The sequence below is a fragment of the Nothoprocta perdicaria genome, unplaced genomic scaffold, assembly GCF_003342845.1.
Source record: "Nothoprocta perdicaria isolate Ctin4 unplaced genomic scaffold, notPer1 scaffold_13, whole genome shotgun sequence".
NCBI classification, from domain to species: domain Eukaryota; kingdom Metazoa; phylum Chordata; class Aves; order Tinamiformes; family Tinamidae; genus Nothoprocta; species Nothoprocta perdicaria.
Window position 1 is genome coordinate 7776581 of NW_020454427.1, and position 25773 is coordinate 7802353.

The 25773-nt window shown below is 41.8% G+C and overlaps 1 protein-coding gene across 1 annotated transcript in view; it reads right to left on the bottom strand.

Moving 5' to 3' along the window:
• TENM3 (teneurin transmembrane protein 3) overlaps positions 1–25773 on the bottom strand; it is a 290741-nt gene that overhangs the window by 57162 nt on the left and 207806 nt on the right. The window contains exons 7-13 of the mRNA XM_026033502.1: positions 21284–21494; positions 20647–20748; positions 20339–20533; positions 18694–18894; positions 16120–16305; positions 3871–3897; positions 1170–1316 (exon numbers count right to left, since the gene is read on the bottom strand). Coding sequence (XP_025889287.1) covers positions 1170–1316; positions 3871–3897; positions 16120–16305; positions 18694–18894; positions 20339–20533; positions 20647–20748; positions 21284–21494 — 1069 coding nt within the window. The remainder of the gene's footprint in view (positions 1–1169; positions 1317–3870; positions 3898–16119; positions 16306–18693; positions 18895–20338; positions 20534–20646; positions 20749–21283; positions 21495–25773) is intronic.

Consider the following 25773-nt stretch of genomic DNA (forward strand, 5'->3'; position numbering starts at 1 on the left):
TCTTTTCATCCTTTCAGGTTCCCTGTCTTCCTTATGCTCATAACACCTTCACCCACCTGAACCTAATTCATGCAGCACATCTCTGCAAGAGGAGCCTATGGCTAATTCACTCCTCTTGCTCCCTTCATACATGCAGAGATTCAGGTTTGTACCAGCTCCCTGTAGCTCAGATCATCCCAGATTCTTCAGCCCCCCTAAATGTGTAAAGTTGATTCAAAATACAAAATATGTAGAGGTGTAGCATGATAAACCAAATGAAGTTTAAGATTTTAAGTAAAAGCAGCACTGTTTTGACCATCTTATTTATGTTTTATGATGTCTCAGATCCCCACTGCAATCAGGATATGAAATTGAACAGTCAACCAGCAATGAGACAGGTACAGCCAGTCTAAAGAGGAAAAATAAGGGTATGATCATCATCGCTTTTTTTTTAATCTCTGCTCTAAAGATGTTAAAAAAAGAGAGTAGATGAGTAAACAGGAAAAACAAAAAAGCATTCCAACGATCTAATATTTGACTGCTTGCACACGTTAACTGGTTTTGTGATTTTCCGTGAGATTTGAGTCGTGTCAGAAAGTCACAGCCCCTGTCTTCACTACTCGACAGAGATTTGATCACAGATTGATTCCTCCACTCACGAGTCCCGCATGCATCTCACTGCAGATTGTTATCTGTCACACGAGTGACAGAGCGCAGAAAAGCAAGCAAAAGAAAAAAACCAGACAGACTTCCAGGAGCACCCTGTCAGTTATCCGAGCATTCACAAGCTATGGGTGAATAAGATCTTCACCCACAGGCCCGGGCAAGCCACTGATTCCAGAAATAGCGTCCCAGGTCAAAACGTAAAGTCCCTGTTCGGTCTTTTCTCTTGGGATAATATCCTTGGGAGGTCACTGAGAATTTGAACTCCCAGCTTTCTCTTCTTCTTCCACTACAATTCATAGAATTGAGCCCACGTTTTATTCCAGTACAGAGGAGTGTCACAGGAAAGCCAAAGTGCCTCCCAGGAGTTTCTAGCTGGCTATTCCCCCGTGGCAGGAGCCCTTTGCTCCTGCGCCACGCGCAAGCGGCACACGTTGCACGAGACCAGCTCAAGCGCAACGCATGCCGCTGCACATTTTTCACCTGGCTGTAACACCCTCTGCTCCTCKGTGTGCTTCCAAACTCACCTCCTTCGTTGTCCTTACTGTCAGTGCACAGAGTCTCCATGGCCACGTCGCAGCCGGCCCCGCGCCAGCCGGGCTGGCACACGCAGTGCCAGCCGTTCTGGTCCAGCGTGCACCTCCCGTTGCTGTTGCACAGGCCAGGGCAGCCCTCTGTCGAAACACACAAAGCAGAAAGCGGCCAGCGAGTTAAACGTTGCGGTCGGGTCAGCCCAGGAAAGAGAGAGAGCTACGAACAAGGGACACTTACTGGGAACAGGCCTCTAAAACAGCACAAATACTGTAATTGCACATGGAGTGGAACAGCAACGTTACCCGGGGAAGGTATTTCTTAACAAAGTGGCATCTGCGATTGGCCTGACACTTGAGACACCACTTACCTGTACAGGCAGGAAATATATGCACCAATCCTCTAAATACCTGCAGGCCAGACAAAATTAAGTTTGTTTTTTTAATTTTTTTAAACTTTTTTTTTTCTGGCAAAGTAACAAGAGATGAGCGCACAGCACAAACACGGCTGTGTAAAAYGCTACTTTTTTCTGTGCTCATAGAATAGAGCGTTATTTGCTGCACACGATATTGGATACCTACTGGTATAAATGTTTCAGCTCCATGTTACTAAGCCCAAATCCCTCCAAATTCTTCAGTAGGAAAGCGCATCTGATTTTAGGCACACAATAAAGGCGAACGTTAACTTTATCTGGTCTCAGAGTTGCCGTATATTCATGTGAAATTACAGTGTGTTAAATAATTGCACAAAGTATAGGCCAGTTTTAATGACTATACTTTATGCCAAAAGTACATTCCTTTCCACAGAATAAGCAAAGCCCAGGAAATAGTGAAGCAGCTTAGCATCTATTCTAACAAACATTAGGATTCAGGCTGCATACGGATGGGACAGGACCAACAGGATTTCCAACTAAATGTAATAGCTGTGCGTATTTGATTACTTAGGACGGACAAAATGAAATACCATAAGGACCACAATAAAACATTGATAGACTGAACAAAAACACGGTAGTGACGTGCTTCAAGACAGATAGCAGAGAGTGATTTTTTGTGACAGTCTCCCTAAGGCTTTTGTGCTGTTACCTTTATATCCTATCTTGTCTGCTTTTATGGCCAAGGAGGGAAAATTTGGGAAACAATTAAAATAATTTAATATATCCAAAATCTATAATTGTTTTCAGTCTAACATTACATAAAAAAAAAAGAAAAAAAAAACAGTATCTGTCACTTCCTAGTGATGAAATCTGGCATGCAGCCACCATGGCCTGTATGAGGATGACAACACTTCATAAATATGTAGATTCTGGCGTTCCTTATCTGTGACTATGATAAGACATYGACAGAAGCAAGTACACGATGGCACTAAGTTTCTAAGGTGAACGTGGCTACAAATCTATTTTTGGACACAACAGTTATCTGTAAACTTTTATTAAAAAAAAMCCCCACACCTAAATAACTGGTGAAAGCATTTCTTCACTTTCTAGGACTACTGTCTTTGTGAACTAATCTACTAACCTGCTTTGCTTAAATTTGCTTGAGCTTAGAGCACTCTTCTGGAAGCAAYAGCTTATTTTTTTCTTCTAAAGAATTATGACTATAATGACTCCTTTCAACTATGCAGTTTCAAATTACAAAAATCCCCAGAAAAAGAAGTTATAAAGGGCTCTCAACTCTTGTCGAATTACTCATAGAAGGCAGAGAATCATAACAGCCTCTTATGAGAAAGTATGAACATGTTATAGTTATGGATATCATGCCATCATGCCAGGCTGAGATTAGTCTTGCTACTCTCTTTCTCTCAGAGCGGAGCTGCTAGCAGCATTTGTTGATGCAGAGAGCTACTTTTTTTTTTTTTTTCCAGAATGTTTCTTCTGTTTCATTTATGGAAGATGTACAGATTTAATTGCCCTGCTGGCAGAGTGTTTTAGAAGTCAATTGGGTACTCTCAAGAACTACTGTGTGAAAGCCTGGATATTGCCATGAATATTGCCATATTCTAATGAAATAAAATAAAATAAAAAAAAAAAAACAAAACACAAAGAGGGAATAGAAAAAGATACTCAGGGAAAGAGGGGTAGGATTTTTGTTAACCATTTTTCTATCGAATTTTACCATAACTGAAGATACAACAATCTTTGCTGTTTCATACTGGGTATTTATATCCTTGAACCTTTTAATTGAAAACATTGCATAGTTGTAATTTTCTATAGATTTGTCCACACTTAGATAACAAAAGTTAAAAGCCCCAGTTATTCCGTTGATCTGTCTACACATAAAACATGTCTGTAATCTGTTCTTCAGAACTATTGATACTTGTTCTGTGACAGGAGTATCATTTTGCTTCTTCTCCTAAGTATTTACTTTTTCATAGGTAGAAGTCCAGTGACAAAACCAACAAAGATAAAGCACCAAACAGCAAACAAATACTATCTTCAGTCTTTGGTTCAAGCAAAATCTCATACACGTATACAGTTTGTACAGAAATGTGTAACAACTAGTAAAATATTTTTATATAACGTGTAATTTTATATTTTAATTTGAGATGGGTTGAAACTAGCATGAATTAAATCTATAATCCATGGAATGCATGTAAGAAAAAAATTCTTTTGCCAATCTAGTACAGTGGTTGCTATGTATTCATATATAAGAAAATACATGTAAGGTACAGGCATGTCAGCAAAGAGCAAATATACAGTACCTTTCACTATCTTATCCAAATAGTGAGCTTGAGAATTAAGAAGAAAGAAAAAAAGAAACAGACAGACATTTCAGAAGTGTCACATAAAACAAGAATTGTTCAGATTTCACATGCAAATCGAGCAGGTGCACCTGACATGAGAGATTTTACATTACAAAATGAAAATGTAYTTTACAGTTTTGCTTTTAAAAATGCAAGAACTTCCCTTTTCGGCAAACACTCTCATGACTCAATGAGGCAGTATTTTAGAAACAAGGCCTACAGGGGAAAGTGATGCTAMCTTGGTGAGATTAGGCTTTTTTTCTTTTGATTTCTTTTCACATGCTTTGATTTTTACGCATAAAAAATAATCAAAGTAACGAAATCCACCTTTCAACACAACCTAAAAGTCATTACTTAGCTTAGGTGCTTTAAAACACTGACCATGCTGGGTGATCTTTGATTTGCAGGCAACGCAGCACTCTGAGAGAATAACCAGCACGCTGCCTTAATTCCGATTGGATTAACAGGATTTTAAGGAGGGAGGAATAATTCTCTCCTGCTTCAGTTCAGTGACACTTACTCTTCCGAGCACACACAGCCAACTATGTAGAGTCAGTTGGACCGTTTGCGTGGGCTGGAGGAGGGAGTAGCAGGGCTAGCAGGCGGGGGATCCCTCTCGCTTGGAAGAGCGGGTGGAAACTGAGCTGAGGTTTCAGTTGTATAGAAATAGATAATATGGCATACCCAAGAACAGMAGGGCTTTTCTGATAAGATAGGACACTTAGGAGCTGAATAGGAAGGATGGAGGAAGGCAAGACAGGCCACAAGATGGATTTAAAGCACGGGGGGCTAATGCTGTACAGCTAAACCTGGTGGCACGTGGTGTGTTGAGATGTGGGCCTCTTGCAAGGCCTCCCAACACAACTGCTACGCTCCCGTATTCCCCTAACTGGATCTTTTCCACCCCTGGATAAGGGCTCCAGTCAGGCAACTGCTTTGTCACTCGCTATTAACCCTCAGCACTGTGTGTTGCAGGTTTCCAACCAGGAGATTTCACTCCGATTAGGCGAAATGGGACAAAGCTGTTCTCAACCAAGACCAAGGAGGAAGGGGGGGAGATGTGGAGCCTCACAGAAACCACAACCACGCTGCTACAGTTAAGAAAGTGACAGCTTCTTGTCCTTCTCTTGAAGAAGAAATTGCCATATGTCCTGTGCAATCTCTCTTTTTTCTCGTAATTATACAGGAAGGTACAAAGTAAGAAGATGAAAATATTGATTGCAGAATGCGTAGATGGCAGCAACAAAGTACCCTTGGCACATGCAACACCATTAACAGAGAGGCACAGATCTACATTCAGAGGTGGATCTAATTCTTCATTCTTGTACCAATACAATGCCCTGTGCTCCTGCTGACCTGCTCTTGGATTACTGTGTAATATGCGAGGAGGAAAAAGCACGTTTTATTCTACACAATGGAAACAAATTCGGCTGCCCACCAGTGAAACATTAAGTGCCTCTACAAAAGCAGGAAGAGGCAAGAAAATCGAACAAATCAAAAAACATCCCAGGCAAATGAAATGTCCCTGCAATCCCAGGCTCTATAGGTTTTATGTATTTATTTACTTATTTATTTTGGCCTGTTCCAGACCATATACCTCTAAAGCTTGAAAATCAAGTTCTATGTTTCAGCACCCTTTCTCTCATCACCATTCTGTAGTTCTAACATGAAGGGCAAAGTTATAAACCGTTCTTGGGAACCTRCAGCATCCTAGAATCAAAAGCCAGAAAACACGTGTGCAGAAAAGAACAATTTTTGTAGTGGAATTTAGTTAACCATGGTGCCTTCCTCATCGTCAGGGCACCGCAACTGAAAGAGGAAGAAGTCTACTTCTAGGGGCAAGTTTAGGGTAGGAGGCTGCAGGGTATCTTCCTGCTTTTCCCTCTATACAGATAATTATAGGCAGGAGCACAGTTCTATTCTTTACAGTATTTAAACATAAATCCTTAAGAAGTCTAATTACAGACTTGATTATACAATTTAATCTGTACCTGTAAGGGTTTTCTTGTTGGAATTAAGACTGTGAAATTTAAAATTTTGGTATTATTTCAATGTGTAACTTCATATAGAACAAAGAAAAACAAAATGAAGGCATAAATTGTGCAGCATAGTCAAAAATCCAAGCCCATGTTCCAGTATAGTCAAAATTCAAGAATATGTAAGTGGCATCAAAACTCATACAAGTAGAATATTAATTGCACGAACAGAATATGTAGACAGTAATGCACATATGTGTCAGATAAATGTGCTTTGAAATGGCTGTTAACACTATCTGGCAAACTGACATTTACCATTTATTTCATAACCAGCCAGTGTCCAGAGCCTTTTTCCTTTTTTTTTTCCTTTTTTTTCCTTTTTTTTTTATGTTCCCCATTAGCCTCCTACTAGAGATGCAAGTCAGTACCTTCCTTAGATTATTCACCTGCTACTTCCTGTAGGTATGCCAGAATAGCCACAGAACATAAGTATATATTAAACCCATTTATCCCAATCAGCTCCTGTTTAAATCAGCGTGAGCCGCATACCCGTTGATTTGATGTTCCTTAATTGGCACTCGCAGCACCGCTTTATTACCCATTATTCCTTCATAAAGGATCGTAATGGTGACAGGTTTCTAAACACCAGGCGACAACCGGACAGTCCTGGTGGCTGACACCGTCACCCTTTGCGGGGTGTTTTCACCCCCGTAACGCTGGTAATTGATGCACCAGGSTACAACATGCCAAGGACTGCGCGTCAGCGCCCCGTGCCGCCGCACCTGCAGCCTCCCGCAGCTCCACTCCAGAGACACTTGGCCAGAAGCAGGAGCAGAATTAAACCTAAGACGTAAGAGAGTGTGAGCAAGGTGGCTTTGATCAGGGTGAGCCTAAATTACACACCGGCAGGACCCTGTGCAGAACCCCCTGCCTCTGCTTCCCTGAGGGCACCAGCTGGCTGCCTTCCCTGGCCGGCAGCCTCTCCCTCCTAAGCCTCTTACAGGAGTCAGGAAAGAGGAATTAGAAAGAGAGGGGAGAGCCAAAGGGAGGGGAAAAAAAGAAGATGAAGAAACAATTTTGGAATATAGCAAGCAGTGAAGAATACTGCATCTGTGTGGGGCATCTGGGGCTAAAAACCAGGATTTCTTCAGGGCTGGCCTGCCTTACAAGGCTGTTCTATATAGATATGTGTAAGCACACAAACACACAGTATATGTGTACATATACACATACGTAGGACTGGCAGAAGCGGACTAGCCTGTCTTACAAAGCAGGCCTGTGTAATTCATACCTATGGTGACACGTACAAATGCAGTACCCTCCTGCACCGGGCACGTGTCTCGCCTGCCCCTCTGCTCTCAGCCACTGCTCGTGTCCCCCACAAAGGGTGCTCACAAAGCGGGCGCAGCCCCGGCCCCGGCATCCCCACCGCTTCCACACGCCCGGGCACYTCCGCACGGATCTTCCAAAGGAAGGTGCAAACAACGCGTCTGCACCAGACATGTTTGCGCTTACGGATAATCTTGCAGGCTGTATCACTTAAGGAGATCTACAGACAAAATGCCATCTGAATTGCTGAGTAGATAAACTAAATGTAAGCAAACCACGCCATGTTTAAAGTATAAAGTTCCCCCTAAGCCTGGGGTTTTTTGTACTTTGACTATATGCATCCTGGCTGCAACATCTACCGTGTGATTTTTCAAAATACTTAGAACTCTACAAGACTTCAAGCACAGAAAGTGCGTGTTTCTCTTTGCTCAGTGTGTATACTCAGCATTTCAGCAGCTCACAAAGAAACTCCTACCATATCCATATAAAATGAATAGTCAGGGGACTCTCCTTTACAGTCTGCGCTCCTGAATTACTAAAAGAAAATCTGTGGCAGAAGCACAGAGTGGGAATTAGTTCTCCAAGAAGCCATCGTGAACCAGGAGATGCCTATGCCCACCATGCTCAGCCAAAAATGCTGCAGAGCTTCTATGAGTGATAGTCCTTCACAGCCTTGCATTTTTCTCATATCATGTTCATAAGGTGCAAAAGAAGAATTAAAGATGTAATTACATTTWTTATCCTAATGTAAGTAAAATGCAAATAATGTAAATAAAAGGACCAAATCAACATCGAATTGTTGCTTCCTGATTTCCCTGATTTCATGTTCTTCACCTTGCAACTACTTCTTTTATTTATTTATTTTGATTTTGGGACRTGAGAAAGCTCTCAAGTCTTATGTACAGAAAGTAAGCTAGGAAACAGAGGAAGGAGGGGAATGAAAATACATTCCATGATATTACATATTTTTCATGCTGGGCCACATGGTGGGGAAGCTTCGCTGAACTGCTTAAGGTTCTGCTAATTGTGCTAACACAGTCTGTTCATCAACAGCAGAGAAATTGTGAGAGCTTAACTGTGAGCGAGAGGGAAAATGAACTTACTTAAGGGTTTGTTTAGCAGCAAATTGTGCAAAACCCCTGCTCTAGTCTAGCCCGTTTAGCATATCCAAGACTCACTCCCTAAATCTTCATTTTGGCCTAATTCTCCTGATACAGCTACCTGACCTTCCTGGAGATGTTCTTCACTCTTCTATTTAGCCACAGTTTAACTATCCTGTCAATTAAAAACATCTCTTGAGTGTAAAAATCAAAACCAAATCCAAATATTCCTTGTAATATTTAAACCCAGTATTTCTTGTATGATTCATAGCTTACTTGGAGAATAATATATTGAGTTTTTAAAGCAACTGTTTTTACTCTCTAAGGGTGACTAAAATATCTGCCTTGCATCCATATGAAATTTCTGAGGAGGTCCATACTTTTAACAACAACAACAACAACAACAACAACAACAACAACAACAACGTAGGAGTCCGTTGTTCACCAAATTTAAAGCTCTGCTCCAGCCTGTCTTCTGAAGGAGTTCACTCGTGTGAAATTCACGATCCACTGCTCAGTCTTTCCTGAGCAACTTCTCCCTGGGAAACTCCTTCCTACCTAGAATTCGTGCAGTTGCTTATCCTTACCAAGCCAGAACCCCTTGCTTACTGAATTGCACACTGCTTTTCTGAATACCCTGTTCTCCTATTTGTTAAAGTAATTTTAAATTCTCATCCTGTCTTTCAAAGTGCTTAGGGGACATTGGGCTTTGGTATCGTTTGCAAATGCAATGCTCTCCCACTCACCCCCGGACAGTCCTGCAAGCAGCTGTGAGCAGCCCACAGTCATCATCCTCTTTGAGTTCATGAGAACCTTGTCTTAGGCGCACCATATGCTCAGAGCACTGCTGCCAATAGTGCGGGATTATGAGCACTCTTTCCTTTTGAGGCTTTTTTCCTCCTAAATTCACATTTTGCCCTGCTTGTAAAAGAGAATGCATGCACGGAATAACAGTTTCAGGCAATTTTGTTTCTCTGTTTTAGGCAAAACATACTCTTTAGTCTGAAATCAGGCCTTCCTCATTATCTCCGCACTCATTCTCCAGTGTCTCTGTAGGTCTGCAGCAGAGATAGCCACTCACTGCATTCACTTCTGCAGAGAGATCTGGATTCGTTGCAATTTATCCCTTGCCAAAACTGCAGCAATTCTTTGCAGCAGCCATTTACGGGCCTTTGAGTGTTCTGAAAGAGCAGATTTCTTTTGTTTTGAAACTCATCTCTATCTTAGTTTCTAACCATTACTGTAAGACAGACACACGTATCTTAGAATAAATGCCTTAGAATAGGCATATCCCAGTAATGATTTAAAAATTGTCTCATATTTAAAAGCTGAAAAAGTTCATATATTTCTTTGAAAACTCTTTGACAAACTCTGCAAGACCAGACCTCATGTAGATGCACATWAATCCTGATGTTTATACAAAAATCACATAAAAAGAAGAGGAAAGCCTTAATGTGTCTGTCTGTCTGTCTTCCTGACTAGAAGCACCTTCTGAATGTGCCTGGTGGCGTGACTAGGTAATGGGGTAACTCTACAGCCTGCATAACACCCTTCTGACCACGTTAACTCAAGCTCTGCAACTCAAACTTTGCRACATGCCTTAAAAATCTGCACAGACTCTGCTGTTTTCTGAAAATGTGTCTAACTCAAATTTCACATGTGGCCCTTATTTAAATGCAAGTCAACCAATTAGCAATTTAAAGTACACCAGCAGATAATTTGTGTTTGAGATGCTTGATCTCGAAAAGTGTTAAGGTCTGACCAATAATTCGTTTAATTTTTACAGCATCAGATACGCAGCCATCATAAATATGACTCACTACCTTAGATTTGCCTGGCAAGGCAAGATTTTGATTGTTAGCAAATGTACAAATATTTTGCATATTTAAGGCTTTGCCTGGCAAATTATAACATGCTTTTCAGGCCCAGGGAAGATCAAAATCATATTTGCAGTAAATTATATGAAATATTGTTAAAACACAGATAGCAGCAGTGTGGGTGTTGAGAAAGTCAACTTCTCTTTTTCATGAAGTTTTCGTATTGACAGTACAGCTATAAATATTGTTGTGAAATCCTGACCCTAGTGAATGCAGGTGTTTCTGAAACATCGATTCTGAAAATATTTCATTATTGTTTCAGTCATAATTTGAAGGGAAGCATTTTCTTCTTATCAGGATGCTAAAATCTCAAGAGAATCTTAACATATATGAAGAATTCTTGGCAGGAGTGCATTGAGATACATAAAATCCCTGACATGACTATTTAAAAGAATGCCAAGTGTAAATACACCAGGTAATGCCGAAGCTGTGAGGAGCCTCATGGCAGTGGCAGGCAGGAATCMGCCCAGCTCTTGGTGCTGCCTTCCCTGCAACACGCAGATCTGCAGACCAGTCAAGTCCCAAAGCAGGACCATGACTCGGTTTGTCAAGTCCATACTATAAAAATATATATGTACTTTAAKGAAATATAACCGTATTTCATTAACCATATACATGACCTCCAACTYAAGGATTCTGTGATTCTATGATATTCAGTTTTCTATAATCACTCCTTTGAATTAACAGGAGGAACACATTTGTCTCGACTTGCTCTCTGATCTGATGAAGAGATAAAGTGTTTTTCCCTGCAGTCATATCTGAAATCACCAGTAAAAGGAGCCCAGAGCCAAACACACGCTGAAGGAAGCAGGTGCAGGGGCAACGACTTCAGAGAGCATATTGCTTTCCARAATGTGCATTCCTCACACGGCCAGTACGTCTGAGCTCCCACTGCTCACGGTCGCAGCAAACCAGGGTGTGAATGTCCTCGTGCCTGCCCACTCTTGAAAGCCATTCCAACCGGGACCTGGGATCAGTGGGAACGGCAGGCCACTTACACGAGTGTGTGACACGTGATTTAGTCGCCTATCATTGTGAGAATCTAAATCAGAAAGCATTCTTGTTTTTCTAGTTAAAATAGCTGTCTCTAGAAATCTTTTGCTGAAGAAAATTTATTTTTGGTTTGATTGGTTTTAATGACATTTCATGCCAAGAAGAATGCTAAGAATAAATACTTTGCTGTCTCCTATTATTTTTTTTCTCAATCAAATTTTAGGGGGAATAARTATAGGAAAAATCTTCGGTGATAAAAAAATCAAGATACCACCATTTGAACAGCATTTGATGAGGATTTCACTTCTGCATACCAGGTAAAGTAGCCTCAAGCAGCACTCAAAGGTAGTATGAATACTCCTATGGTAACGTTAGCCCTCCTGGGGGATTAAATACGAATGATTAATGACATTAATAGACATTTGTATCACTTTTGTTTAACGACATACATTCCATGCATACATATATAAATATTAATTTTGGACTGAATGATAATCGCTCCACACCGTAACAATTAAACAGCTGTAACCTGTCTCATGTGTTAAGTAATGGAGCTGCAGGCAAGCTACATAAACAGATGGTCTTATCCACCCATGCTTAATGCTAAAGACTTTTTAAAAAAGAGGTGTTGACAAATCTGATCAAGAAGGCATAGTTTTAATGCAAATTGGCCAATTTGCAATTTAGATTACTCTAAAACTAATTTGGTCTATAGAAAAAAWTAGGCTGCATTGTAAAACTGAGATGTTACACAGCACATGGATATAGCAGATTCCCCACCAACATAATTATTTACTAATTCTATTCAGCTAACAGAGTCTAATGGAAAAGCAGCTGGATAAGTATTCATATTTATGGGCTTCCTATGACAGTTACTTAATTTACCCATGGTACATGCCAGCTATATCATGAAAAATAATAGACTATCTGAAATAATAGCTCTTCCAATCTCACAGAACAACTATTCAGACAGGAGAGGGTCAGTGAACTCACTGCAAACCGAGATAGAAGGGAAATAAAAACATATTTTAGTACAACTGTGTTACGAAAACTTAATTACAGGCCAAATTTTCATCCGGGCTCTCACCCGGGCACCAGCTGTGTTTCTGCAGACTGGCATCCCATTGAGATGCAGGTAGAGCTTCACGGAATAACCTAAGGATGCTCAGCCCAGACCCATGAGCTTCACTCCAGACCAAACAAACAGTGGACAGGTGATTTTCCTTAGCTCTGTAGTGAACTGTTGATTTAACCTGCTCTCACATGGCTACAAGCAATGGTAAAATATCAGGACTCTCAGCAGGRAAAAGACAGTAAGCAATTTAGATGGCCTTAAACTGCTTTGTATTTGGAGTGCATAGTGCCAGTGTTTGGTTCAGTCCTGCAAGATGCTGAACAGCAGCTCCAAATCCCCATTTTTGCTAATTCTCAAAAAGCTGAGTTCACCACAGCCCTGGGCACGTAATAATTACCTGCTGAACACGTTTGATACTCATCTTTGGCAGCATGTGGCAAGAGCGACAGCAGCACCTCACGGACAYGGCCTGTATCAGGAGGGCATTTACGTGTCTGCAAGCACAGCCCAACAGCGGGTACCAGTAACAGGCACCAGCTGCGCCAGCCAAAGCAATCTTGCCTACCTTACTATGTGCATTACTTCAAAACACAAAACCAAACCTTACTTACTCTACTCTATCCTCTCTCACAAACCAAATGCACACAGAAATGCATGTGTATTATTTCACAATTCCAAGCTGTGTGATCCTGAAACTTACAGAAAGTGTGATGCTTAAAAGGAAGGTGYCCTGAGAAGCAGGTGGGGAAACTCTGTACCAAAAGCAAACCTTTGCTATCATCTATGATTTTGCTACCTAATGTCCTTAAGAAGTGGAATAAAAACAAATAAAGGGTCTTTTCCAGCTTACAGGAATTAGGATTTCCCTAGGTCAAATTTTCTCACAAGTGTCTTGAATATAAATGGAAATCAGTGTAACTTGAAAAGCAACCTAGGGTTTGAAAGCTACTAAACAGGTAAGCCCTAAGGACTACCTTTTAATTATAGCCATAAGTTAGTTTGTTTCTTCTCAGCCATTAATGTGTGTCATCCAAGAGAATACTGTGTTATACAGTGGGCTAACTGAAAATGAGCTAGGACAACCTTCAGAAGCAAACTAAAGATGTTAGCTRAGGTGCAAAACATCTTTACCATTTTAAATTGCACTTGTGCTTTACAAAAAAATGCAGATCGCTCTGATCAGCTGAGTCCTGGATTTAGAGCACAGCAGCAAGACTCCTGTTAGCCCCTCTGAGGTTTAACACATGCACCTTCACCCCACTCCAGGAAACCACCTAAGAACTGCTGGGACACTCCTTTCCCAAAAGGTCAAGGACAGCCGTCGGCCTTAGTTTACAGCTTCCTTGGCACATTCCTTTCCCAAAGGAACTGTAAGTTTGGGCCGGTACACTTCAGGTCACTTTCAACTAAAAGCTGCATCAAACTAAAAAAATCTTTATTTCTATGAAGTGGTTAACAGCTTTTAAAAAGAGGAATGGAGAACTTTTCTGGTTTAGAGTTGTGAGCAATACAAAAATGCCTGAGTTACAAATGGAGGGTAAGAATAAGAGAAGTGTGGGAGGAATATGGAGAGAAAGATGCTGATGCTCTGTGTGTTTTGAAACCTATTGCTTGAAGGAAGATATTAAACTCTAGAGTAGAAGAGACAAAAGCAGACTGACTCTTCATTTGCAAAGCTGAGGACACATCCATTCTTACTGCATTAAGATGAAACTATTCCTGAAAACAAGCAATAAAATATCCTGTTTTATCTATAAAATGGGGTTCTGAAGAAAACAACTGCCAAAAATAAGCATAAGAATGGACTAGAGGCTGTACTGCAGTACTTGTCTTTGAAACTATAATTGCAACATGCAATATTAACAAATCAAACTATCTTTACAGCAGCAGCCTCACAGTAAATACACATTTAAAGAACAGGTGGGAAGACAGACCCGCTTGCCCAGTGCTGAGGAAAAACTTGTTTGTGTCTAATATGTTGGAAAAATTGTTCAAGAGCAGCTCATCCGTGTGTAACTGCAACCCTTGAAGCAGTGCCAAGGTCAGCGAGACCAACAGCAGAGCGATCTGCTGAGTAATTGCTCATTGGCAAGTTAAGGCGCTCAGGGGAAAGGCTTTATCCTACTTTTAAAGGTTTGCTTTACTTTATTGTTTAAAACACAGGCTCTTCCCACCTGGCTGTTCTTCTCATCAGCACGTTTACTGGAARTTCCTCTAACCCTTAACTGCAGCAATTCTCTCTGCAAGTCTGCAGGGAGGCATCTTAGCCCCCAGCCCCTGCTTACACCCCAGAAATCTCATTAGTGATCAAAAAGATCAATTGTGATTTCTGTAAAAACAATTCACAAATCAATCTGACTACTTTATATCTGGCTCCTTCCTACAAAAGGAAACTCTGGCTTCTCCTCCTGGCGCAGGGATGTGGATACCAGATAATACAGCCAGAACAGGCACTCATTGCTGCAGAGTCTCCTCTCRAGAGCTCCAAAACGCGCCAGGTCGTCACCCTGTGCAAGGTGCTCTGGGTGACCCTGTTTGAATGGGGTGGACATTGCACCTCACGAGCTCTGCAGAAGTCCCTACCAACCTCCATCACCCTGCAACTCCCCTTCTCCCTCCATTCAAACAAAACACTTTATTTTGCCCTAGTTGGGTTTTTTTTGACTGTTCAGTGTACCTGTGATTTTGCCATCACTCAGTGGTAGCTCTTATCCTTTGCTTGACCACCTCCTCCATTGTCTACTTGATAGTTTCTCAAAATAAGCATCTTTGAGCACTTATCCAAAAGGCTGCTCACCCTTGGGAGACGTGACCTGTAAATACTGTAGAGCCACTTTGTTATTCTCGGGCTTGTGCAGTGCTCACCACAGACCTCAGCAGAAGTTGATCTGCCCTCACACTCAGGTGACTGCCAGTCCCTTTGCCTGTGCTTCCTACCTCTCCCCATGACAGTTTCTATGAGCATTATGCTGGGACTATAAAGCAGTCTGGACAGGACTCCTCTTCCACATTACAGTCCCACAGTGTCTTGCACCAAGGGGTCCCTGCTTACAAGGGAATTCTTGGCACTACAGCTATATAAAATACATTTTACAGCAGTAACCTTTTGGACAACTCTTCCACTTCTTCCATTTCCTCACTTCCTTTAGCTACATTTCCCATACTGGAAGGGGAGCGTGCAGTAAATGGGACACAGGGAAGGTAAATAACTGAGTAAGAAAAGCTTCACTAAAAGGCTCAGGAGTCCCAAAAGGTTTTCAAACATTAGGACTAACTTAATTACAGCAATATRCAAGCTGTAATAATGATGACCTCTTCTTAATCTGCTGTGTTAGACTGCTGAAATGCTATGCTGTTAGTTATGTAACAGAAATCTGCTGTAATTCTAAAATAAAGAATGATGTTGACAGGAAGATAATGTTTGGCAACTAGATTACATTCTTTGCAAGACGGAGGCAGTATTTGTGTGTGTAGGCAAAATTCACGTTTTTCTGTTTCTTCTCCATACTAGAGGGAAAAAAAAAACAAAAATAAAAACAAAAGAAAGCTTTGTTTCCAAAAGATGGAAAGCTCTCACACAACAACAGAACAGCACACATTGCAGGATATATTTACACTTTAAAATAAGCGCAGCCTCCCCCTCAGCAAAAGGCAGCTGAAGGGGAACGACGGAAAGGGAAATTCTTGCACCTCCTCTCCACAGCAAACCAGCTATGAAGCACTGACGAGCCRCGACCTAACCCTCTCCTTTCTTAAAACACCAATTCCTCTGCCCAGCCTGGCAAGGGCCAGTGCTGCCCTTTGCAGCACGGGCCCTCAGAGCRGCGTTGGGGGCGCGCGGCGGCCGGGGCTCCTACCGATAGTGCAGTGCTCGCCGTTCCAGCCCTGGCTGCACTCGCACTTGCCGTCCTTGCAGGTGCCGTGCTCGGCGCAGCGCGGGTGGCACGCTCTCTGGCTGCACGCGGCGCCCGTCCAGCCGTCCTCGCAGCGGCACGTGCCGCCCATGCAGACGCCGTGCGCGCCGCAGTCCACGGAGCAGATCTCTGCGGGAGACAGGAGGGAACGGGGGGCACACGCGGGGCAGGGAGGACACACGTTAGTCAGCGGCTCCACTCGCAAAAGAGAAGCAGAAAGTAAAAGCAGTGGAGATTATATCAAAGGAAGGCACTGTGACAAGCATGCTTGCGTCGGGTCTACAGAATGCAGGCAGAGAGCTGTCTCTTGGTGCTAGTGCTTACTGAGCTATCCTGCAGACTTACCCAGATCAAGCATCCACAGCCCTTCCATCTCTGAGCTCCGAGCAGTTTTCAAACACATATTTTTATTTCCTACAAGCAACCTTTCATAACTTGGATGATAGGGCACTCAAAGTTATTAAAATTTACAGCCTGGTTTTAGAGACTGAGTGTCCCAGACCTAGGTCGCTGTATGTCGTGAATAAAAATGCAGTATTAAAGGAAGTTCATTATAACAAGGTTTCCCCTCTCCACCCTGCTCCCTGTTTTCTTCCAAAGTAAAAATGTGCCATTTTTGACACATTTTTTCATTAAAAAGAATCAGCCTTAGTGAGGCAAATTAGTACTATGCTGACATACTGACACATCTGTTAAATATAAAAGATGATGCTCTTTCACTTTCAGTAAATTCCTATCACTGACAGCTATGAACAGTCTGGTTTAAATAATAGATTGTTAAAAAAAAATAAAATCAACATACAGCAATTTAACTTGTCATTTACCTATAGTAATAGGTTCTTGTAACTGATAGAATAATTGAAAAATACATTAAGAGCCAAAGACAGTCAGAGACTAAACAACACATGTTAAGTCTCAGAGCTAATACAAGATGATAATTTAGATTGCCAGAGTTTGCATTTACAATTTTAGTTCATTCAGTTAGACTGTAGGAAACGTCATTATTGCTAGAGAATACAATCTAAGAATTTTTGTTTTAGTTCCTTGGAACACAGTTGGTCCTAACCACATGTCAGTTCATTAAAGTTTTAGGGTTTGGTTTCTTGGAACAGATATCAATCAGCACAAGGAATGAATATTGTTATTTTCAACTGCAAAAGAAAGTAGTTGCTCGGTGGAAAAAGAGGGGTTTCAGTTTGTCATGGGGCAGTGTTTCTTTTGCCCCAGTTGGGTGTAATTCTTACCTCCAGGTGCTGTGAAGCATTAAACAGTGTCAAGGAGTCGTGATATTTCCCATAAGAAACTGTCCAGAATGTTTATGGAGCAAGACAGGTGTAGCTTTTCTTTTTCCTTCCTTTCTATAGAGCATCTTATACGTACTTTGAATTAAATTTTTGATGAAGAGATTCAAGACGGTTTGATTATAACTTTAGAGTCACAAGACGTCAACTTAGCTTCAAAAAAGAAAGGTTTATTTCTCTTCAATCTAATCAATTTTTCATTAGGGTGAAGGTGTTTATCAGCTTTTAGCACACTAGCTTTGAGCAAGGTGCGTCAATCTTTGTAATGAACTTATTAATTAGAGTTAATTTAATTGAAGTGGAATTGAAGGGCTAATTAAGGGACAAACTGCTGATGAAGAAAGAGGAAAGCTCTGCTGATTTCAAACCTATAAACCCACTGATGGAAATAATTCATTCTTTTCCTCTTGTAGCAGCCTAACAAAATGTTTATGGGTAAGATTTACTTTTTTGGTGTACTGATTTGAAGGTCATTTTGTACAACTTCATCAAAAGCTCTTTGTGTYATTTTACAAGCTCTTTTGCGAGTTTGACACTACTGAAACTTCTAAAAACATGAGACACGTGATTTTTGTGCATTTCAATGACCAATCATTCCCTGAAACATCAATAAAAGTTGAAGCATAACTGAATCATCCAAACCAGAGTAGAGGACATGGTGTCCAGAAATAGCAAGTTTTTGAGCGTTTGGTTGAGAATTACCAAAGGTATCTCACAACCAGCTATGGTTAGTGCTAAAAATGTTCAGAGGCTTTTTTTTTYCCCCCTCTACTGACCAAATTTAATAGGAGACAACATTTTCTTAACTTTGTTGCTTTCTCTTGAATGTTTGGAGCTCTCTACTACTCTTCCAGTACACACAAATCCTTATCAACTCTGCTGCCAGTTTTCAACTGTTTCTAGTTTTGGTGGAGTTCTATGTTTTAAATTGATGTGCTAGATAGATGGTAAATACAAGTACATATCTTTCACAAAGAAGACTGCACTTGCATGTGACTACCAGGAGTGRCTGACAAACACTGTCAAGTGCATAAATTGTTTTCTGCATACTTCAAACTTGTTATGTATTTTGAACACTTGATTCAATTCATAGCTCATGCTGCAGCCAACTGAAAGACTTCCATGAGCTTGGCAGGTCAAGTCCAAGCTGATGCCTTAAATCAGTGCTATTTAAAGCAGTACTGTTTTAGGCAATGGGAGTGTTTTTCACCCTTACCATTGGAGCAATCTGGACCTGTCCAATTTGGGTCACAGGTGCAGGTACCGCTCTCTTGAAGGTAGGTGCCATGGCCGGAGCACTGATCCGGGCACATCGTCTTCAGGATCTCACAGTTGCCACCCCCCCAGCCTGGGTTACAGTGACACTCGCCGTGGATGCAAACACCGTGGCTGGAACAGGCTGGGTCTAGGCAATCAGCTGGTGGGAGAAGAAAAAGATAAGCTTAAGTCTGCCATCAAACTGAAGAACAAGCACCCACAATAGGTTCTCAAGGCCTCTTCCTGATTAATTYACCTTTTAAAACCCTTGTGAAATAAGGAGCATAGCACTCATCTTAAAAACAAGCCTCAGCAGGTTGATCCTGAGTGATTCAATTATGTTTTATTGAGATGAGTGAGTGAAAGACAGAGCAAACCAAGGTGTCTTGGGGCAACCTCCCTTCTCTAGCTACAAGGCTTAAAAAAGACAAAACAAAAAACAACAACAAAAAATTTAAAGTCTTTATCGTCAATCATGACTACAATTCCCAGTCAATCTTTGCTAGCATGCTGGCAATTTTCTTTGCCAAAGCAAGTCCCTCCACATCACCGTGGCACCGTGAAGTCATTGCAAGTACATAACTGACTCGCGACATCGGAGGCTGCTGCCTAGTTCACCACGGATCTTTCAGGCTTTGCTGATTTTTCTGAAATCAAAGATTCACTTTGAATTTCAGGCGACTGATTCCTGTTCCCTCTAATCACAGTGTAACAATGTTGGATTCCTTGGAACATTTGGTATCAGCTGACCCCATCCACTGCTACTGAGTTTTGACAGCTGTGCAGGACCTCTGACTTGTTTCAGAAATAAATGAGTTGCATACTCTCCATCCTTCTTAATTCACTTTAATGTGCTTTAGATGACGAGATTTAATTTAGCAATTTGACTCAATAAAATGTTACACTTGTAGGGTCAATGGTCTGAAAATTTAATTCCACTGACTTAATTGCATTACTTTGTGTGTGGAGATCAATAAAATCAATTTGATTGAGGAAGAAAATGGTGCCTTTTACTCCCTAAAAAAATAGAATAGAAAATGAACTGCACTTTGCAGCACACTCGAATGAATATTATTATGCACATCTCTAAAATACAAAAATGATGCATCATTTTTCATTACGATACATGGGAATCAGCATTTTCCATGAGGTGGTTGGTAGAAAAGATCCCTAACAAACGCAATACATTAATGATTTATTCTGTTCTGTGAAAGAAAAAAAAAAAATCACTAAGTGTTTCTGTAGTCTAACATGTTTTTTGTTCTCCCTTCTTCGCTGACCTCAGCCAGAAAAAGTAAATAAAAGTACACTGACAAGCAAAAAGATCCCATATAGAGTAATTAAGAATGTTCACATTGCCAAGAGGAAACAAAGTATGAGAGTTCTGTGTAGAGTTTGGTGATACTACTGCTTCCTAAACATGATTATGTTGTAATGATGTAAGATGATTTTAGAAAAACCCTATGTGCCAAACGTATTTCAGCATGCTTATGATTCATGGTTTTATCTTTTAGGGATGAGCAGTAGCGAGCAGCACCCAGGTCCACCAGCACAGGCRGCGGAGGCAGCGCCTGGAAGTGGTGCCGAGCGTGGTACTCACGCACCTTCCTCGCAGTTCTCCCCTTTGTAGCCCGAGTTGCAGGCGCAGGAGCCCATGATGCAGATGCCCCGGCCGCCGCACTGCGGGTCGATGCACTGGGTGGCCGGCACGTCGCACTCGGTGCCCTTCCAGCCGCTGTAGCAGAGGCAGCGCCCCTTGGAGTACTGCCCGTTGCCGCTGCACAGCACGGGGCAGGCCGCTGCCGAGGGAAACGCAGCTGTGAGGAGCGGGACGGCCCTCGCGGCGSGACACCCGCCCATCGCCGCCTCCTTCCCTTCCCGCGGGATTCGGCCCCAAACTGGGGGCATTTACCTCGGGAGCAGTCGGGGCCCAGGAAGCCGGCGAAACAGTGGCACGTCCCAGAAACGCACTCTCCGTTGCCGTGGCAGTTCCGGGGGCACTCCACGACAGACTCTTTAAAAAAGGGGGWAAAAAAGGAATAGAAAAGTAGGGTGATTCCTGGATTCCCACCATGCAAAGTACCTGTCATTTAAACCACTACTAATGTAAATGGCAGCGAGCGCACATTCTCAGAGAAGTGTTCACAGCTGGTTTGTTTGAGGCTCCCAAGAACACAAATAGCTCCCATTTTCTGAAGCTGATGTTGTATCTTAGGCCTTTGCATTCCCCCCAAATAAGCTCCTATTTTAATGATAAAACAATAGGCGTTCTGTGCTCAAAATGGAGCCCTGTGCTGTTTAACAATTACAACCAAAGTAGACTTGTTTCAAGACAGGTTTTACATGGAGGAACAGACCTTGTACTCTAGAATAACTAGTTAAAATATATATTATGTTCTACTCTGAGCAGCAAAATAAATACAATGAAAAGAAAATTTGTGGAAATAAACCCTAGCATTTAATTAAGAAAGCTTGTCCCTGTATTCCTAAAACGAAGGTGAGCAGTGCTGAGTTCTTGGTAGAGGCTTCTGAAGATCACCCCCACTCACCTATAACGATGGTATTAAAGGACACCTGCTCGGCGTTCTTGCCGTCGTTGTAAAAGGCCAAGTGCCAGATGCCCGAATCCAGGTACTGGATGAAGCCGGCCTCGTGCAGGCTCACGGAGCGGGCCTGCCGGCCCGCTCGCTCCGCCTCGAGCAGGTTGCGCTGCTCCCGCGCGATCAGCCGGCTGCCGTCCAGCAGCTCCACGAAGTCGTACTGCCGGGGGGGGACAAGAGAGGAACACGTCACGGCACGAGCATGGCATGGACATGGCCCTGCCGCTGCCGGCTTCCCTGGAATATCCCATTGACACGGTGGCATTTTGACGCAAAGGCCCCTTTCTGGAGCACGGATGCAATAGCAGGGACTAACCCTGGCTCTCRCCATGCTCGGATTTCCAACAGAAAGGGCCCATTAGCACTTGCATTCACCGTGGCAGTTTTTCTGGTGACAAGCTCAGGGCCAGCAATTATATTTCAGGTGTGGGGCAGAAGAAAAGGTCAGCCGTGATTAAACTGCAGTCATGGCCTCCACCTGACCCTCAGGTGAGTGCTCCCTTTCAGCACGCCACACATCTCAGCTGCCAAACACTTTTTTTTTTTTTTTTTTTTTTTTTTGTTTTTTGTTTTTTTTTTTTTTTTTTTAAGCTTTTTTTTTTTTTTTTTTTTTTTTTTTTTTTTTTTTTGGTTTTTATTTATTACACTTCCACAATAAGCATTAAATTGTTTGGTCCTCATGCCAGCTAGTCAGAAGCTCTAAGAGAAAGGAGACCTTTCCCTCCACCTCCTGCAAGGGATACCCAAAGCAGCACATGGAAACAGCTCTGAGAAATCATGAGCTGGGGAAAAAAACACTGTGCTTCAGGTCAATGGAGAGTGTGCAGAGAAGTGTGGTGAGGTGAACAGCCACCTGGGGGCCTGGAAAACACAGCATCCGGGCTGCTATGAGCCCACGACTGCTGGAAACAACCAGCAATCCCAAACCCCAAGATTTTTAAGAGCACCCATGGAGTTAGACCTTCTCCAGGCCTTACACTGATTTATACTAAGCAGGAGTCTGATCGAGCGCTTTTAAAGATTTCTTTTGTACATTTGTCACGTGAAGACCAAGGTGTACAAAGCAAAATCGAGCACTTAYGAAGGTAAAGAAAATTCTTGGTTTTAGTAGAGAGCCTTTGTGCTCCCTGCTCATCCACCCTTTCACTTTTACTCTGGTATGTGTTTACTGTATGAGATGAAGTGCTACACATAAACCCTCAATCCTGCCCCAGTGTTTGAGATCCCTCTCAAATGGAATTACATCAGTGGTCTATTAAGGTAAAGGCCAGCATGTGAAACCACGGATTCACCTAGGCTGGATAACATCAGTTACCGGGACAGGCGAATTGGTGGTTTTATGTCCTTACTTGTGACCTTCAGAAACTGCTCCTTGGACAGAAGAAAACACGACAGCCTCTGCCCCAAACAGGATTTAGGTACTTCTATTCTCTCCTTTAAATTCCACTTGCAAGGCTAAAATTCACTGGCATCATAAGAATGTTCCTCTACAGTAATTGGAATTATCTTTCTACCATTCATAGTAGAAAAGAAATGCATAGTTAAAATTCTTCTATCAACACCTGAGATGCTTTTCCAGATATGCCTGAACAAGCAGAATAGGACTTAACATGATTAGTATGTGCAGAAGGCAGTACCTTGATACGCTGTCACTTTGAATGTACGTGCAACGGCACACGAAAACTAATGCAACTGTTTCAGGAGAGCACAGATTATTCAAAACCACTCAGTGTTCTCATTTGTCAGAGGATTAAATATTTATCTTATTTTGTGAGAGAGAGAAAGAGAGAGAAGAGAGAGAGAGAGAAACCCTTTTTTTTTTYCCTCCTACCAGACATAAGAACACTTCTTCTTGCCTTATTTGCAGCTCTGGTTGTAACAAGTTATTCACAGACATCAGGAAAAACCTTGTAATTTGTATACTGCAGAGGGTCATTTTTTGTAGGAGAGCAATTTCAGACGAAAAACATCTTTTGAAAGGGAGTAAATGATAATGCTACTTAATTGATCTTAAACAGCGCGTGGCTGACAAGCATGGTATTATTAATGATTTTATATTGTTTATTATATTTATAATATAATAGAGGTCTATGTAGGTATCAAAATACTATTTTATATTACATTTTAAGAATGATACAGAGGGCAGTTACTTTTCCATCTGCCCATAGCAAACAACTATAACTAATCCAAACCTCTTTAGGGCTAGGTTTGTATACCTAGGACAAAATAATGGGAAAAACAATTACCTCTGTGAGCAAAAAGCATAGTAATTCTATCTTCCTCCTACGGGGATAAATTAATTACCTTCACATTGCGTCTAAACATTCAGTCTACTCCATTGAGTCTCCTCCATTCAATTTTGCTTTAAACCCAAGTCCTTTGTTATTCTTAAAGTCTCTTTAAATAAACACATTGATTTGCTGGCTGCAATGGAAGTGACATTTTTGGAAAGTGTCACCCAGACTTTGAGGCGGGCATTGATTGGGGTGGCATGGACAGCCACTGTCAATTATTCCGGCTTGGTTTGTATATGATTCCCCAGAAAGACTGAATGATGATTCTTGGGGTGGTCAGCGACGTGCACCGAGCATGGGCTGGCGACCGATCTGGGTGCCGAAAGAGAAACCAAAAATGCAGCCAAATGTTCTGTACCGACCACAACATGTCAAAACATTGCCGACATGCTGCATCCTGATTATTTTGGATTATAGGAAGGGAGGAGAGTTAATATCAGTGATCCTGTTTCAAGGGGGTGCAGCTCTCCGCTGTAGCTACCAAAAGGAGGCTCTCTCAAAACACAGTAAAGAGTATAGCAGGTACAGATGAGCAGTTATACCACGAAACCCCCTGCTACTAATGTCATGGACACTGAAAGCTTCCATGGATTCAAAAGTGACTAGACATATTCCTAGGAAAAAAAAGTAAATCTGTCACAGGTGACAGCACCTTTGTCTCAGAAAGTCCTTCAGCCTCAAAATGCTGGAGGCCAAGAATTTATTCTAGGAAGAGTCTCACATGCTGTTATATTAACCCACATATCTACTAATGGCTGCTATTACTTAGTGACAGACAGCACAGTGGGCTAGATGGGCCTTTGATCAGACCCAGCACGGGCCTTCATGTTCTTCTATCAGGCTCCTGTGTCACTCGGAGCTCTGGGGATCCGCTGTCGCACCCGATGACAGGAGGCAGCGAAGCCAGGAATCATTGCCCGCTATTCCTGGCTTGCCAACAAGACCCGTGTTGGGAGTAGCTAGAAGGCTTCGTCRAGACCATGAAAACCATGAACAAATATATGCTGGCATCTTCTTTCATTAGATGCCCTTTTGATTTAATAGCTTATTTTCTTTATATAAGGTAATTTGGTAAAATACATGATTTACTATGCAGGTTATGACTGTGATTAGGTCTTTCGCTGTTGGAAGAAGGCCTAACTTGTGACAAGATACTCATTTTCCAGGTGCAGGAAACAGAGTTACARAAAGTCCCCAACTGCTCCAACGAACATTACACATTTACACATACACATTTAATTTCAGGCATATAAACCAGACAGGACAGGGTTCAGGCCACAAGGATGTTCCAATAAACCTTGTGCCTTACACATGCCCTTCAAATTCAACAGAGATGCTGTTCAACTTATTAATAAAAGTGAGCATGCTTAATTTTTCAAGTGTCAAATGGCTTGTAAAGAAAAAAATCTAACTATATTGCAGGCAAAAAGAGGACAAGAGAGCCTGACCTGCATCCCAGGAACAATATATCGAAAGAGCCACAGAAASTACAGCTGTAGTAGAAGGATCCTTATGTGCTTCTTTCTATTGTATTACACTTAAACATGAACAAGTTTGACTCTCATCAGCACTTGGACAGTCAGAATGCAACAAAAAGGAAGCTGTGTAATACAGATGCCAGGAAATAGATACAGCTATCTCATTTTATTGAGGTTTGGATAGAGGGGACCCCTATTTCAATCTTTAAGCAAGATAAGGAATCAAGTAAGGATCGTTTTTCATACACTTACAGACTYGCACAGCCTCTCATATAAATGCCGTTCAGATCAGCTTTTTCAATTTTATTCATTCTTGCCACACATGTATTCCCCTTGCTCCTGTTATTACTGTTATCACTGAGATGGCATTTGTATTCCAAGCCCCTATTTCCAATGGCTGATAACTTTCTGAATCAATTTTCTTTGAGTTAGAATTTCTCATGCTTGTTGCCAGCCTAAGGGTGAGTTTTCGTATGTGAGAGTTGTCTAAAGAAAATCCATTTATTCATTTTTATGAGGATCAAATTTTGAAATAAACTCAAGTGCATTTTCAGCATTTAATGAATTGTTTCTAGTTTAATGGAAAGTAAGCTAGAAATTAAAACTAGCATAACAGTTTGCAGTTTCAGTGCTGTGAAATTCCTTTGCTTGACCCTAACTTCTCTCC